The sequence below is a fragment of the Manis javanica genome, chromosome 17 (assembly GCF_040802235.1).
Source record: "Manis javanica isolate MJ-LG chromosome 17, MJ_LKY, whole genome shotgun sequence".
In the NCBI taxonomy this organism is placed as follows: Eukaryota; Metazoa; Chordata; class Mammalia; order Pholidota; family Manidae; genus Manis; species Manis javanica.
In genome coordinates, this window is record NC_133172.1 from 47,428,870 (window position 1) to 47,445,124 (window position 16,255).

Here is a 16,255-nt window from a genome sequence, read left to right on the forward strand (position 1 = left end):
AAAAGGCTCCTGCTGGGCTGTGGGACAGACTGGGGCAGGAAGCCCCCTGGGCTTTCCTGGATTAGTCCTACCCACAGTCCTAGAAAAGAGGATAATAGCCTGGGGAAGGAGCCCTAGGGTATGTGGAAGAGTGAGGCAGGATGCACTGAGTCAAACTCAGGCCAGGGCTGAGGCCTATGGAGGTGAGAGAGGCTGAGTCACAGGACTGGTTACTGATGTGGCCTCAGAGCATTAGGGTCAGGTCAGCCCCTCCCATGAAGCGGGACTGGACGCAGGTCACCTGGGGTGGTTGGGCTTGGAAGTACCTGACAGCAGCCATGCTAACACCAGAGCACATGGCCACATCTAACATCCAAAGCTGCTTGCATGCCTGCCCTATGGTATCCAGCGTTCTGCAAGGAGACTATGGCTGAGAGCCTGAGCCAGTGTGGGGCCCCAGCCCAGCCATGCACTGTGGCATCATGGGACACACTCACTGCTCTGTGAGCTGATTGCAGTTGTACAGGTTGAGGTGCTGCAGCCTTGGCCAGAAGCTGGCTGCCTGGGCTCAGCCCTCATCACTGAGGAGGCTGCAGTGGCTCAGCTTCAAGCACTCCAGGCTGGGGCAGCCCCTGGCCACTGCCACCAAGCCTTTGTCTGTGAATTCAGGTAACAGGCTCAGTGAAAACTGCCTCAGCTGGGGGAATTGGAGTACCTGAAAGAATGGGGGTATGGTGGGGAGTGCAGTGTGGCGCTGGAGTCCAGGTCCCTTCTAGGTTCCCCCACCCCCAGCCAGAGGAATGGCTAAAGGTAGCAGAAGTCAGTGAGAAAGGAACTCCTTGCAAGCAAAGAGGAAACTACCCCAGGCCCCTGGCTTCAGCCCCAGGATCGTCAGCCTATTTACACCCCCAGCCTCACACCTTGGCCAAACTGGCATCAGTCAGCTTGCTGCAGGCTGACAGGTCCAGCTCCTGCAGGGCCTGCAGTGTGAGCAGTGAGGGGCCCTGGGGCTGTGGAGAAGGGTCCTTGGGGCCTGAGGCCCGATGCTCCAGCTCTCCATGTGGCTGTGGGAAGACCCTGCTTCTAGGTTCCTCCTGCGTTTGGCTCTCAAATGCTCTTAAAGAGTCAGGAGGGGTAGCAGGGCAGCCGAGCCCAGGGACCACCCCACCTTCCATGATCCTGAGGGTCTCACACCTGGCGCCCCTGTGCAGAGTCCTCTCTTGGTTCCCCCAGCCCCAGAAGCCCCCAGTCTTGGAGTTCCTTGCACCGGGCCAGGCGCAGGTCTGAGAGGTGAGGTAGGTAGGTGGGTAGGTAGGTGCATATGGCCTGCAGGGTCTTGTTGGTGAGGGCCCCCCAGGAGACTAAGTCTAGCACCCTGAGATTTGGGCCCAGAGATGGGATCAAGGAGAGCAGTGAGGCGTCCTAGGGGGGAAGGGGAGAAGGGAGAGAGCAATGGAGATGTGGTTTGTACCTGTAACCTGGCTCAGCAGGGGTCACTAGGCAGGTTATGCCCAAGGTTCCAGGCAATAGGGGGCTCCCAGAGGGTCCACAGCGGGAAGCAACAATGTCCCTATGCTGGTGAAAGATAGGTTATAGGGGTGGGAAACCAGGAGGGTTTGCTGGAAGTCAAGGGTCTAGATTCTCTGGGGCAGGAAGAACACAGGTGGAAATTTCTAAGGTATCTGCCCTGCCCAAGCTCCCAGCCCCTGCTGAAGGGGTGATCTGAGGCAGCCCTCTGACCACAGCTTATTGGACCAGTGGTGGACATCTGACCTACTGAGCCAATCAGACATACTTTAAAATCTGAAACAGAACTGTGAGGTCACAGTGAGAGTAGGGCTGCCACCTGCCAAGAGCAGGAGCTACATGCAGGCAGAGTGGAGGGAGCTGGTCTATAGAGAGATGCAGGCACAAGATCATGGAGCCCTAGAGAGAGCAGCTAAAAGATGCACAGGATGATAGTAAAGGGAAGATGGAGTGGGGGCAGGGAAGGGAGGCACTTATTTGGGGAAAGGTTGATGGTTTTCAGGTTGGGAATGCCCTGGTCACAGTGACAGGCTGAAGGAATAATCTGCTAAAGAGAGAAAGACTGACATTGACAAGACAGGGATGCGACCCAGAGGGACAGGGCTGAGCCCTACGGAAGGAGCAGGCTTCAGCCAAGAAATGACCCTGCTGCTTTCATATCATGCTGCCTCTCAGGCAACCACTTCTGTGTAAGCTCAGTGCCCATTCCCCACAGGGCTTGGTTCTGCCACCCCTTCCTCCAGCTACCCCACCTCCAGAACACCTGCCCTTAGTTGCCCCTATGCAAATTAGCAGTTACTGAGCACTTGACACAGGAGGTGCATGCCACCTTGTGGGCTGGGCCACCCTTGTCTCTGGGACCTCCCCCTACCTAGGCCCACAGTGGGGGCTGCAGGGAGGAGTGCTGGCAGCAGCCCTTACTGTCTAGGCTTCTTTCCCTTCCAGATTGTCCCAAGTTCAGTTCTAACTGCTATTCCTTGGACATAAGCACTGGGCAGTTCCCCAGCCCCGGCCCTGGAGAGGAAGGAGAGGGATGGTGTGCTCACCTTGAGTGAGGAGCAATAGGCCAAGTTGAGGGAGACCAGTGGGAGTGGAACTCCGTGCTCCGAGCTCAGGGCCTGGGCCAATTCCTGCCCTTGCACCAGGCAGCACTCGGCCATATTGAGGCTCTGCAGCTCCCGCAGGTCCCCAAGGGCTGTGCATCCCCCATCCGTCAGCCGCTACAATATCCTTAGACTCAGACGCTGCAGGTGCTGCAGACCCCGGCTCACAGCCAAGAGCGCCCTGCCAGCCAGTTCTGAGCAGCCGCTGAGGTTCAGGGAGATAAGGTCTGGTTGCTGATGACAAAGGGTAGCCACAGCTTCTGTGGAGAGGTTCTGGGAGCTGTGCAGGTTCAGCTCCTGCAGCTGCAGCCCAAACACTTGACCCAGGGCCTGCAAGGCCTCCGGCAGCAAGCCAATGCCACTCAGGTCCAGGGCACACAGCCTACCAGCCTGCCTCTTTACAAATTGCAGCACGTTATGGAAAGAAAGTTGGGAGGGGGAGGAGTCCTGGGGGCCAATGCAGCCCTGAGCTGGACCAAGCTCAAAGGTGAGGTGACAATAGGCCAAGGAGAGGCGCTCCAGGCTGCTGAGCCGGTTGAAACTGAGGTCAGCCAGGTCCCGCAAGCCAGCCAAGTTGAGCTCACGGAGACCACTCAATGCCTGCTGGACCTGCTGGGTTGTCTCAGGCTTAGCCAGTAGAATGCCTGATGTGAAGAGGCTATTGCAGCCACTGAGGTCAAGGATACACAGGGCTGGGCAGCCCAGGATCAGGGCCACGAAGGAAGCCTCTGTGGGGCTGCCCCCACTGAGACACACGCTCTCCAGGTGTAGGCCCAGGTGGCAGGCAACAGACTGCAGCACCTGGTTGGAAGCTGGTGAGCCATCCAGGTTGGTTAGGCTGATGCAGAAGATGCCCCTGAGGCCCCACCTCTTGAAGGCTGGGAGGGAGGAAGGGGACACTGGAATGTTGTACTGCACCTTTGTCTAAAGGGCAGCAGCAGGACCAGGGTTAACTCTGGGCTTCAGAGGGTGCTTGGGCCCTTGTATACTGGGGACCCCCTGTGGTGTGTGGGTAATGTGTGGTTGAGGGGGTACTGATGGTTAAGTGGGAGCTGGGAGGACAGGCCATGTTGGGACTCAAAATAAATTATCATAAGGGGAGGGCAGGAAGGTTAGTGATGAACAGAACTTGATGCCTATGGAGGGGTAGGGACAGAGTGGGCAACTGGCATGCTGGGCACAGGGAGACTGGGGGATGGCCTGGAGGAGACCCAGCAAAATTCCCAGGGGGCAGGAGGACAAAGTATTCTTGATCCCAAGCTTTGGGACTTTTGGAAAGTGGTCCTAGGACTCGTGGACTCAGTTCCTACTCCAGGGACTTAGAACTCAGCATTAGCTAAGTAACCAGCCTCCCCCACTTTCTCAAGAGCATATAAATATCCCTCAGAACAGGTAAGGTGGGGAGAAGTGAGCCAGGTGTCACTTACCACACCCTTGTGGCCCAGGTGCCAGAGGTCTAGGGCAGGCAGTGAGGCCTAGGTCTCCTTCAGTGTCTTAGCCACAAAATGTTTGCAGAAATGGGTTTTGTGTGTAAGTGAAAATGAGTGCATGCACATGGGTATGTGTCTGTGCACCCACACTAATGTGTAGGCCCTGCATGCTCTGGAGTTCAAGATGTGCTTGGGATCCCTGAGGCTCATCTTTAGAGAGTCTGGTCTATCTGGGTAAGGAAGGAGAAGCCTCCCATTTCTGTTGGTGGAAGCTAAGAAAATGAATCTAATGTGCCTAGGAATTTAAAGTGGTACTGCTGTAGAGGAACATGGAGGTGAGAGTTGGGTAGGGCCTTGAGGCAACTTAGGGCTATGTTGTGGGAACACGCTGGCTTGTGAAATTTAGGGAGCCCAGTTTTTACAAAACCTTCCCTGATTTTGTGCCAGAGAGAGCCAAAGGGAAGCTGGTACAGGTCTGTGTGGACCAGGTCTGTGGAAAGAAGAAGGCCTGGCCTCTAACATCCCAGCCCCATTTTCCTATCCTTGACAGATGCCCAGGTTGTAGGCAAATGATACTCAAAGAAGGCTCTTATTTTCATGTATGAACACAATCCTGATGCAGGAAAGCAAGCTCCCTGTAAAACCTGTCCTGTCAGTAATGGCAAGAACAGGTTGATGTGCCCTGCCTGTACTCCACAGAATGTCATCACAAGGGAATCAGAAAGGTAGAAATGACACGTAATAGGCTCTCCTGCAAGATATATAACAGGATTCTCCCAGGAAGACACATGGAACTCATTTCCAGGTGTGGAGAAACCAGCAGCAGCCACCTATGGCTGTCATTTTGGGAAGAAGTATGCGGTAAGAGGTGGTGACAGTCCCAGGCTAGTTCCACAGGAATCAGTGGCCTGCTCAGGCTCCCCTTCCAGATCCCATTCCCAGAACAAGGTCAGTGTGGATGGGAGGAGTGCTACAGCTCCTCTTGTGGGCACTGGGGTAGTGAGGACTCCCAAGGGCCTAGGTCCCTCTCAGATTTCAAGAGAGCTGTGAAGACCCCAGTGTGAAGGTGGGGAGGAAAGGTTTTAGAAAGGAGAGAGAGAGCAGCCTCCAGCCATTTCAAGCCCTGCTTGACAGATGAGTCACTCTGATGATGAAAAGTGAACTATGGCTGGGGGAGTACAGAACAATTGCCCAGGCAGCACCAGCCCCCACCATCACATGCCATCCCACAGGCCCCAGCTCCAGTGGCCTTCAGTCTTCCTTCTTATCTCTTTCCTTCCTGAGCCTTGGTGGCCAGGAATATTCTCCCCTCTCCCCCTGCCTCCCTATGAACAAGGCAGATAACAGCCAAGGAAGGACACTGGCAGTCAGCCCAGGGTTCAAGTTCAGGGATGGCTGGTGGCAGCAAAAGCCCTCAGATAAAGGAGCAGGGCCTGGCCTAAAGGTCTTCCAACTATTGGAAGGTTATATGGGTTGAGATTTGAGACCACCTCCCTGCTCTCTACCTTCTTGGTGTGAACAGGGCAGCTGCTAAGCCATCACCCAGGTGGTCTACCCCAGAAGCCCAGGAGCAGGCTTTTAGGGATATTTATCATCTGCGGAGGGCAAAGCAGCAGACTCCTGGGATCTGGGCTTTGGCCTCGGTGTAGGAAAGTGACCCTTCCTGGGCTCTAGGAAGATGCTTCTAGAGACCCAAAGGAGGACTGCAAGAGTACTGGTCCAGCTTCAGCTGCCCCATCTACAGAGGGGCCAAATAGCCCCCAGTCTCCTCCTTTCCCAATGCTAGCATCTTAAGAGTAAATGTACAGTCATTTGGGAAATGCCCAAAGCCTGCTAAAAGTGAGCCATGTCCCTTGACTGTGAGTGGCCAGGATTTCATTGTGCCTAGTGAAGACCCGAACTGAGACTGCAGGACTGGTGTACAGGCTTGGGAAGCCATCTGACAGAGAAGTGGCCCTCCTGTCTGCTGGTTCAGAAATCCAAAGCTACCATACCTGTTCTCCAGAAGGCCTTTGAGAAAATGTACGCCTTGACACCAGAGGCACTGGTCTCTACGCAGGAGTGAGACCTTGGGGATTGTTTCCAGAGGATCCTCTGCACCTTTATAACACCTCAGGCAGGAGAAGGCAGCAGAAGGCAGGAGCTGAACTGTCTTGAGTTTGTCAGTGACCAACTCAGCAGCAGGTGAGTAGGGGTACTCCTGAATGGGCAGAGCCTGCATGTATGGGGCAGGGTGTTGCCATTGTCTCCCTTTCTATTAGAGAAAAATTGGGATTAAGTGGGGGCAGGTCAGGGGGAATAAGAAGTCACCAATCCAGCATCCTAGCCTGGCCTAATGAGGCATAGGCTCCAGCTTGGCCTTGGTGAGCCGGAACCTTCAATAGTACCTACTAGCCAGAGGCACTACCTCCTTATCTACCTGCCCACACCTGGGCTCTGAGAGGTGGTTACTGCCAAAAGGTTCTGCAGATTGCTGAATGTCAGCAGGGCCCAAGATGCCCACGTACCTGTGGCCTAGCCTCTCAGTGCTCCCGGCCTGGGTGGGGCTGAGTTTTGCAGAGGCACCAAATGTGTCTTTGTCAGCATCCTATCTGGGAACAGCCCCAGTGCTGAAATGGTGGGTTCTACTGTCCCACACTCTGTCTGACCCTGCGTCCGCCCTCTCCTCACTCTCTGACTCCTATTCCAACCTCATCTGTACTCCTGGGGCCTGACTGCCTGCTCTGCCTCTCTGCCCTCCTCTTCCTTGCTGGGCTCCAAGAGGCCTCCCCACTGATGACCCCTCCTCAGGGTCCTGTGACCCTGCCCATTGTGCTGCTCTGCCCATTCTCCCTGCCCCTACCAGAGAGGGATAAGGAGCCCGCCACCTGCTCTGGGTCTGTGCTGGGGATACTCCTGAGGGACCAGACTCTCCCCTCTTGCCCATACCATCAGCACTGGACCCCTAACTCCTGCCATCTCCCCGCCTCCCAGCTGTCTTCTCATCCCCCTCAAGATTTCTCTCCAAGCCCACCATCTTCTCCAGCCCCCAGTGCCACTGCAGCCCCCTCCCCTCCCTCCAGCCTTCTCAGAGATGACTTGTTCTGTTTCAGAGAGGAACCAAGGCCATCATCAGATGGAAGGCCCTCCTTTTGTCCTGTTCACATCCACCAGTGACTCATGGCAGGGCCTATCCTAGCCTCCTCCTTTCTCCTGCTCTTTGGTTCTAGGCCCCTTCTTTTGGCCTACTGAGCCTGTCTCCCACCTTCTCCCTTGGGAACCCTACAGCCTCTGCCTTTCCACTGCTCCTTCATCAGAATCACAAACATCCCATGGTCTGAAAGACCAAAAAGCTTCCCTCCATCATGCACCCTCCTCTCACCTCTCCTGTTTCATCCCTTCCTCTGCAGCCATACTTCCTGGAAGCACACAGGCCCACCCACACACACCTACTCAACCGTTGCCTCACTCATTTACCCCTCCACTACTGCTCCCACTTCTTTCTGGCATCAGTTTCCCTCCAGCAAGATCATCCGCGTCTGGGGGATCTTTTGCAGCCTCCCCCAAGTGTCCTTTCTGCCATGCCACCTGCCATGGTTGGCCAGTTTCTCCCAATACTCTTTAGGGGTTCTGCAACTTTACTATCCTGGCTGTCCTACCTTCTAGCCTGCTCCCCATCAGCCTCTTTTGGGGTCACCAAGGAATAGAGAGATCCAGTCCATAGACAAGTGGGTTCCCCAAGGTATGTTCCACTCCACCACACACATGCGCAGGCACACTCTTTGTCCCCGTCCATGTGCACCCCAGCAGACTGTACCTCATCCCATTCCAACTGCTTCATTTGGAGTCCATGTCTTTTTCCAAACGGTGGACCCTGAGCAGTTACCTAATGGACCTCTCTCCAGATACACGGATGTAACATGCCCAAATATGGATTCACTGTCTTACCCCAACTCTGCCCCTTCTAAACTCTCAGTGCCCTCTATCAAGTCACCTAACAGGGAAATCTAGGGCTCATCCCACACTCCTCTCTCACTCCCCACAGCCACAATGATCAAAGTCCCTTCCATTTCATCTCCTTGATATACTATAGGATGTCCCTCTGTTCCCACCTTACTGCCTGAAGTTCGGGTTCCCTTGTTTATCAGAACACATGACAGCAGTTCCCTCATCAGGTCCTCGCCTCCAGTCTCTCTGGCTCCAATCTGTTCTTGGCACTGGCACCAGGGTGATCCTTACAAAAGGTGAACTGACCATGCTCTTCAGACCCTGGGGTGGCTCTCCTCTCCACAGGACAGAGGCTGAGCTCCCAGGCTGGCGTTCAAGTCCTTCTCTGCCAGTGCCCTGTGCACTTCTGCTGCGCCTTTGCCACGCCCTGCTCCCCATTCTCCCAACCCTGTCTTGGAACGGCAAATTCTGACTCTTGTCTCATGTTGCCACGCCTCAGCTCAGCTGCTTTTTCTGTGTGGTTGGGTGGGGGGTCCTCACACCTCACCTACTCCTATTTGTCTACTTAGCATGTAGTTTTCCTCTCTCAAGACTCAGCTCAGGTATTCCCTCCTCCACAAAGTCTTTTCCGAGTCTTTCCTCTAAATCTCTGCTGTGCCTCACACGACTTGAATGCAGAACCCCACCCTCTCCTTTTGGCTTGTGCTTAACTCCCTCTGACTACCAACTCCTGAATGCTGTGTCTTCCCCAGCCCTCAGCCCCAGAGCCCAGCACAGTGCCAGGCACAGGCAGGCGGTGTCAACCTCTAAGGGAGTGAGGCCTCTTCATGTAACTTTCTGTCTTCTTTCTGCCCCGTGAGTATTCTAACCTCTGCTGAGGCTCTGCCCTCTACGTCTCTTATCATTCCCCTAAGATAATTTGGCCTTCAAATTCACTAAAGAGGCCACTTGTCTCTTAAGTTTATCAGCAAACGGCTCCACAATGCTGCCCCCCACTTCCTGAGGAGAGGTGACAGACCCTCCATTCTATTTGAGACCAAGCCTGTACCACCTCAGGTATCCCCCACCCCTACCCCTCTCCTCCCTGCACCCATCCCTCCTCTAGTGACTCCCTTCAGCATATAAACACATTTGAGATTTCTCCCAATTAACATCCTTTTGTTGTGCTCCCCTCAACCTCTTGTTACTGCCCTATATATTTCCTTATTTTCATGGGGCAATTTCTTGCAAGTGAGGTCACTCTCTGACACTTCCTTTCTTCTCTCATTTAGTCCTCAACCTACCTGGCTTTTCCTCTCAGATGCGAAATGTTGTTGAAGCCGCTGCTGACCACCCTGGATGCCAAACATCACAGGCACTATCTATTCCCTACTTTCTGGACTCTTAGTGGGATTTCACAGTTAAGTCACCCACTCCACACTTTGAATGCTCTTTGCCTTTGATTACTTCTGTGCCCTCTTCTCACTGGAGTCTTGCTTTTCCACTGGACACCCTGGACTGGTGCCCACCCCTGAGGTGTTCTCTGTGGCTTGCTGTTCCTATGGCTCTTCATGCTCTCCCTGGGGGAAGTTACTTAGATCCATGGCTTCAACTTCCATCCATTCTTAATGACACCCAAATATACATATATTACCTAGACCCTTCTCTTGAATTCTTCCCCCAGAAAGCCAGCTACCAACCAGATCTCACCATCTGGATGTCTTATGCTTCAAATTTTCAACAAGTCCAAATCAAATTCCTTTAGACTCTAAGCTCAATGACATTGGATAGATAACTTGACAACAGACCCTACTTATACACACACATTTAATATGTGACAGAGGAGGGGTCCCAGCCAGCAGTGAAGGGGAAGATTATGCAGACATGGTATCTGGGCTATTTGAAAACTAATCAGTTTAGCTTCTTACTTCATAGCACAACTCAAAATAATTTCACCAATAAAAAAGTTAATATGAAAATAAAAGCCATAAAACAAGAAAAATAATTTTACTATGGACCTATAACTGCTCTAAAAAAGTCTAATTTAAAAAAACAGAAGAAAAACATGAGTGTATATTTACCAAATCTTTGAAGAGGCAAGGGATTTCTAAGTTTGAAGAGCAATGGGAGAAGAAAGAAAACGATGTTCAGAATCTACAACCTAGAAATGTAACCTCTGTATCTCATATATAAACACTTATCTATAAATCAAATGAAATGGCAAACATACTAGGAATATATTTCAACAAGTATATAAAAGATTCATCTCTTTAATGTATACAAAGTTCATAAAAATGGGTAAGAAAAATACTAAAATCCCAAAAGTTAAATGGAGAAAGAACAAAAGTTAAATGGTCAGCTAATGAGCAAACTGCTCAACCACAGAAATCAAAGAAAAGTCAAAATTAAAACAAAGCCTTTCAAACTGTAACAGAAGTCTCAATTCACCTCCTTGCTGGGCTGTGTCCCTATACTCTGACTTGCCCTCTCCAGGCCACTCCACACTGCAAAGCTCTAAGACACAAATCATACGGTGTTTGTCACTCCCCCGCCTTAACATCCCTTTAAGGGCTCCATGGAGAAAGCCCTAGCAATGCCACTTGGCACATCTGCCAACCAGAAGCCTGACACCTTTCTAGCCTCATCTCCCACCCACATCAAAGCTCCAGTCATACAGAACTTGTATGGTCATTTCCAGAACTATTTCACACTTGGTATCTTCCATTGTACTGTTACCAGTCCTGGAAGGTCAACATTCATCCTCATCCTATTCTTTTAGGAAGCTTTCCCTGATGCTGCTGGTCTCTGACAATCCTTATTCATGTCCCCATTGCACCCTTCAATCCAGTATCATAGAACTGAGCACACAATATCTCCATCACTCACGTACTTGTCTCTCTCACTTCACTGGACTATAAGCTTAGGGGAGGGGACTATGTCTTATTCACCTGTGCGGTCCCTGCACTGTACCCAGAGCGAAGTGTGTATGAATGTGATGTATGTGTGAATATGTGTGCATGAGTGAATGGACAAGATATGAGCAGGGCCATAAGCAAGCTGAAGTGAGACACAACTGAGAATGCACCAGGTGAGGGTGGCACCTTACCTCCCGAAGGGCATTCTGGACTGCACAGTACCAAGCCTGACTCACAAGGGAGGCCTCTTTCTGATCTGACAGAGGCAGGAAGCTCAGAATATATGTGAGCATCTGCAGGAAGAAGACAGGGCATTGGGGGCTGTTAGAGCTGGGGGCCTTGGGAATCTTCTCCAGCCGACTGCACAGTAGGTCTCACAGGACTGGAACACTGGCTTCATCTTGGATCCTAAGCTTCACAGAGTCTTCACTTCCCCTCTTCAGTCTCTGGGTATCTTTTCACTGTGAACAAACTTTTTCTGAGCCTTGTCTGGATACAGGTTTGTACTGACTGATAAAAATCAAACTTCCTGCTCAGTTTGGTGAAAAAAGCCTGGGCAGCAAGACCAGATAAACCTAGTTCAAATCCTTACTCTATCAACTGATCTCTTAGAGCCTTATTTTCCTTATCTGTAAAATGGCAATTGTACTGAGTTTTACATGGCTTATTTTGTGTGAGAATTAAGTAACATAGTTAAATGTCCTACATAGGATCTAAAACACAGCAAGTCAGGAGCTCCTCCTCTCATCTTCAGGAAGTTATACCCCTTCCTTCTGCCCTCCCAGGTCCAGCTCTGGGACCCCCATCTTACCCCAGTTTCTCCACTGCTAACTTGCTTTTTAGCTGGCTGTTAAGATATGACCCCAGCAAGACCCAGCCCAGGAGGCTCAGGCCCTCATTCCAACTATGCTCTGTGAGGCCTGGTTGGGGGCAGGTGGGGGCAGTAAAGTTGCAGGCCCTGAAAGAGACTAGGAAGGGAATTGACTGTGAGGCCAGGAATGATCTGATATTAACCATCTTTTTCTTCTGGAGTCTTTCCTCCTTGATTCCTGTGATGCTATGTTTTCTAGGACTCCACTCAGCACTCCAACTGCCCTGTCTCTGGATTCTTCTATGGCTCCCAGGGCTCAGACCTGGGTCTTTCAATCTGTTTACTTCCTAGGGTAAATTTATTTGCATGGCTTCAACAGTTACTCTATAGGATAACCAGCGATTCAATATCCCCATATTGTCTTAGCATTCATGTGCTAATCCAGTGTGTTGCCAACTGTCTATGGGATCCTTCAACCAAATGATTTACCAACACCTTCATCTCAACCAAAATTCACATTCTGCCCTCAGTCCAAAGCATCCCCTCCTCCCAGCTTTCCAGTGCCTCAGCGTCAATGCTAATGTGTGTATCGCCTGAATATCCTGATGATACTTTGAACTTTTCGTGCTCTTCTGTCCCTTGCTCTCAGATATAGCTGTAAGGCACAGGCTTTAGGGCAGGCTAACTTAGACTCATTTAAATGCTAGCTAACATGAAATACAATAGGTATGATGTGCTTGACACCTAGTAGATGTTCTATAAATGGTTGCTGGATTGCTGTTATTAGTATTCTACCTCTGAAACTTTACCACCTTAGAAGCCCAGATCGTCATCACCCCAAACCTAGATTCCTTCCACAATCACCCACCTGACCTCCCTGCCTCCACCTTGCTAACCATTGGGCACATTGCAACAAAGTTAATTTTCCCAAAAAAACACCTTTCAATCTTAGCACACCCTGATGAGGACCTTCAGGGTATCCTGGTACCCTCAGGACAAAAATCTCCATTTGGGTTAGCACTGCCAGGCCTCCATGCCTGACTGGACCTGTGATCCCAGAGCTTCCCCAATCCAGTATCCCCACTGTCTTACAAACATAGCATGTCTATTTCTTTTTGCCAATGGAGGCCTTTCCTGGAATGCCCTTCCTTAAGCTTGACCTACCTCATCAGCCCATTCAGATCTCTTCTTCCCTTCTCTGATCCCTAGCACACAGAAGGGGTTCAGCCAATATTTACTGGATTGAATTAAGGATGGACAGTCCTCTACCTCTATTTTCACCAAATGTTTGCACAGAGAAGGGGTAGGGCGATAAAGCGATCATTATCAAGAGGAGAATGACTGGGGAGGACAGCCTTCTGGGCCAGGGAGGCTTGGCATGGGGAAGAGAAACACTGATGGGGACTAGGACTGACTAAGCTCCTGACCCTAGCAGAAGGCATGGAAGCCTGTCTCAGCTGAGTTAAGATAATGGCCATCCTGTCTTCTGGGACTCAGCAGCCAACCCAAGGAGCAAAGGGAAAGGGCATTAACCCTTTTCTCACTGAGGGGAAGGAGCATCAGTATTTGAGCTGAGCTAGGGGGTGGCCATTCTAGAGAGACCAGAGGAAGCAGTGATAAGTATGAAATTGCCATTCCATGAACCCCATCCCAACAGGCTACTAGAGATAGGACTGGTCATTCCTGAGATCTGTGGGCCAGTAGATATCCTCTGGAGCCAAGGAAAAAGGATGCCATTGCAGGGAGGGAAGCGGCAGTCTCTCGGGGCAGAGGGAATGGAACGATCGCTCCAAGGGGCCAGTGGGGATAAGATCAGTTACCCGTCGGGGACGATGGGATGCAGAGGACATCTTCCAGAACTGAGAAGGAGGGGCGACTATCTCAAGAGAACGGGTATAGGCAGAGACCCTGTCCTCGCTGAGGTAACAACAGCTAACTCCTAGGGCTGTTGGGGAAGAAGAGGATGGCTCCCCAAGCTAAGGGGACGGAATGGCCCAAAGGCGGGCTGTTACCCATAGCTTGCAGGTCCAAGGATCCCCGAGGCGGGTCGTTTCCGCCAGGCAGGTGGGGCCGGGCGAGTTGTCTGCCCCTCCCCACAGCTCGCGATCCCGAAGGCGGGGCCTGTCCCGAGCTAGGCCTAAGGGTGGCTTCCTCTCACCTCCAGGGGCAGCGACTCCGCCATCGCATCCCTGCCGCCTCCACCCCCGCGCAAGGCTTTCTGGGAAGTGTAGTCTCACGTCCTTGGGAGGTGGGCCTTGGGAAGGAAGTGGCCCTCCACTTCCGTCCCAGTTGTTACGATTAGTATCTGCACCGGAAGTGCCTTGCTGCCGATGTGGTACCTACTGACTGTGGTTACGGTCGTTTTCCCTTGTTTCCCTGGCTGGGTATCTTGGTCGCACCATGGCGGTAAGGAGTGCTGGTATGGCGGGGTCCACATCAGCAAAGCGTTCCCGGGGCCGGGCCGGGGGACTAAAAACAGAGGAAGGACATCAAAGGAAGCGGGTCAGCCAGAGGAGGGCGCCATCCAGGTTGGACTGTGCTAGAGCGAGCTACGGGGCTGGAGAGGCTCTGGGCTGTACTGTAACTGGTGCCGGAGGGCGGTGGGCGTCAAGACAGATACTACCAGGTGGCCTGAGATCTGAGGGGCTTGAAGGAGGGGCGTCAGGCGAGATCTGGAGTACTGCAGCAGAGATCAGAGAGGGGCACATTCAACGCCACTCAGGAGTCCCTTCAGTCTAAAGCTGGACCTTATCAGGGGAGCCTGAAGTGTTAAATTGTTCCAGGGTGAACTCGAGGAGATCATAGCTAGGAGAGCTAGACAGATGGTGTCAACCCTAAGCAGGATGGACTGGAGGCGTGCTAGGTTTGAGCATCATAGGGACCTGGCCGAGATGCATATGGAATTCTGTATTAACCAGACTGGTGGGGTGAGTGAGGAGGACCCTGGATGAGGAAGGATTTGACAGCATCTCACCATCCCTCTGCAGCCCAAGGGCAAAGTGGGCACAAGAGGGAAGAAGCAGATATTTGAAGAGAACAGAGAGACCCTGAAGTTCTACCTACGGATCATACTGGGGGCCAATGTAAGTGCCTGTCTCTTTGCTTCTATGCCCACCCAAGGCCCCACAGACCTTAGCTCTTGGGTGTGGGTGTGTGCGCACGCACCGGCACACTTGCTTGCAGAGGAGTGGTGGTGGTGGTAGTGGTATGGAGGCTTCATAAGAAAACTCTAGTTAAAAAGAAACCAGAAAGGATCCTGGCACAGAGAAAGTGCTGACACGGCAAAACAAAACGAAACTAAAACTGCAATGAAGTTGTGAGTCTTGGATGCTCTTGAGAGCCCTTCCATCCCAAATACACAGGGGCTTCTTTTCTGGGCTGATGTGTCAGAGGGGAGTCTGGGTATTTGGGACTCAGAGAACAGACCCCTTTCCCCACTGAACCCTGTTAAGAAACAACCTCTTCTGTTCTATAGCATGGTCTAACTTTCAGTCAGAGTTGAAGGACACCCATGGTTTAGAGTAGCTTTTGATCCCAGCCTGATCCTGTGTGTTTGCAGGCCATTTACTGTCTTGTGACCTTGATCTTCTTCTATTCATCTGCCTCGTTTTGGGCCTGGGTAAGTATCCCCCACCCTGAGAAGGGGATGAGTGCACAGGGCTCAGTGGCTGGCTTTTGATACCCGCATTCTTGTTCTGCAGATGGCTCTGGGTTTTAGTTTGGCAGTATATGGGGCCAGCTACCACTCTATGAGCTCGATGGCACGGGCAGCCTTCTCTGAGGATGGAGCCCTGATAGATGGTGGAATGGACCTCAACATGGAGCAGGGCATGGCAGAGTGAGTGTCCCCCACCGCCAGCCCAGGTGAGCGGCCCCAGGGCTGGGGTGCTGGGGTCCAGATAGCCTGACCCACAACTGCCTGCAGCTTTAGAGGGAGGAAGGGAGATGAACTGGGGCCTGTCTACTATTTTTGGCCATTGCAGCCTCCCTTGTATCCACAGGCACCTTAAGGATGTGATCCTACTGACAGCCATCGTGCAGGTGCTCAGCTGCTTCTCCCTCTATATCTGGTCCTTCTGGCTTCTGGTGCGTGGGTTGTGGGGCACCCAAGAAGGGGCTAGGGCATCTAACCCTTCTCTTTGTTCATCCCCTGCATTTGGCTTGAAGTTACCTTTTCTGTCCTAGGCTCCAGGTCGCGCCCTTTACCTCCTGTGGGTGAATGTGCTGGGCCCTTGGTTCACAGCAGACAGTGGTGCCCCAGTGCCAGAGCACAATGAGAAACGGCAGCGCCGACAGGAGCGGCGGCAGATGAAGCGGTTATAGCCACTGACGTTGTGGCCACAGGCTTCTGGGCCCTGGGTGGCACGGTCAGACTGCATGTCCCTCATACCAGGAGCAATGAGGGCCAAGTCAAGGGGCCAAAAGCTGTCTAAGGTATAGACTGTTGAATAAATGGCTTATAATGTAGCTTATGGCTGTTTGGGTAATAATGAGGGAAGAGGCAGGAAGAGCCAGTCCTTTGGTGTTACCCTCTTGCTACAGTCACACTTTGGTGAGCACCTTGAAAAAAGAAAAAGGCTCATA

The 16,255-nt window shown here is 52.2% G+C and overlaps 2 protein-coding genes across 5 annotated transcripts; one reads left to right on the forward strand and one right to left on the reverse strand.

Annotated features, from left to right (window-relative positions):
- Positions 1–223: 223 nt before the first annotated feature.
- LOC108390349 (Leucine-rich repeat-containing protein 29) lies at positions 224–13,844 on the reverse strand. Its single transcript, XM_073225411.1, is given in 6 exon segments — positions 224–392; positions 477–694; positions 900–1,043; positions 1,174–1,401; positions 2,553–3,533; positions 11,052–13,844. Coding segments are annotated over 6 exon segments (1,842 nt in total). The 5' UTR covers positions 11,154–13,844.
- Positions 13,845–13,938: 94 nt separating this feature from the next.
- Positions 13,939–16,138, forward strand: TMEM208 (transmembrane protein 208). Of its 4 annotated transcripts, none has more exons than XM_073225409.1 (6): positions 13,939–14,077; positions 14,659–14,754; positions 15,231–15,290; positions 15,373–15,509; positions 15,673–15,712; positions 15,857–16,138. In XM_073225409.1, exons 1-6 carry the CDS (start codon positions 14,072–14,074, stop codon positions 15,992–15,994), a joined length of 477 nt encoding a protein of 158 aa, XP_073081510.1. In that variant the 5' UTR covers positions 13,939–14,071; the 3' UTR covers positions 15,995–16,138. The 4 variants fall into 4 exon arrangements, with proteins under 4 accessions (XP_073081510.1, XP_017504717.1, XP_036881290.1 ...); XM_017649228.3 differs by having other exon boundaries at positions 13,940–14,077; positions 15,673–15,757; XM_037025395.2 differs by having other exon boundaries at positions 13,978–14,077; positions 14,590–14,754; positions 15,673–15,757.
- Positions 16,139–16,255: the final 117 nt, after the last annotated feature.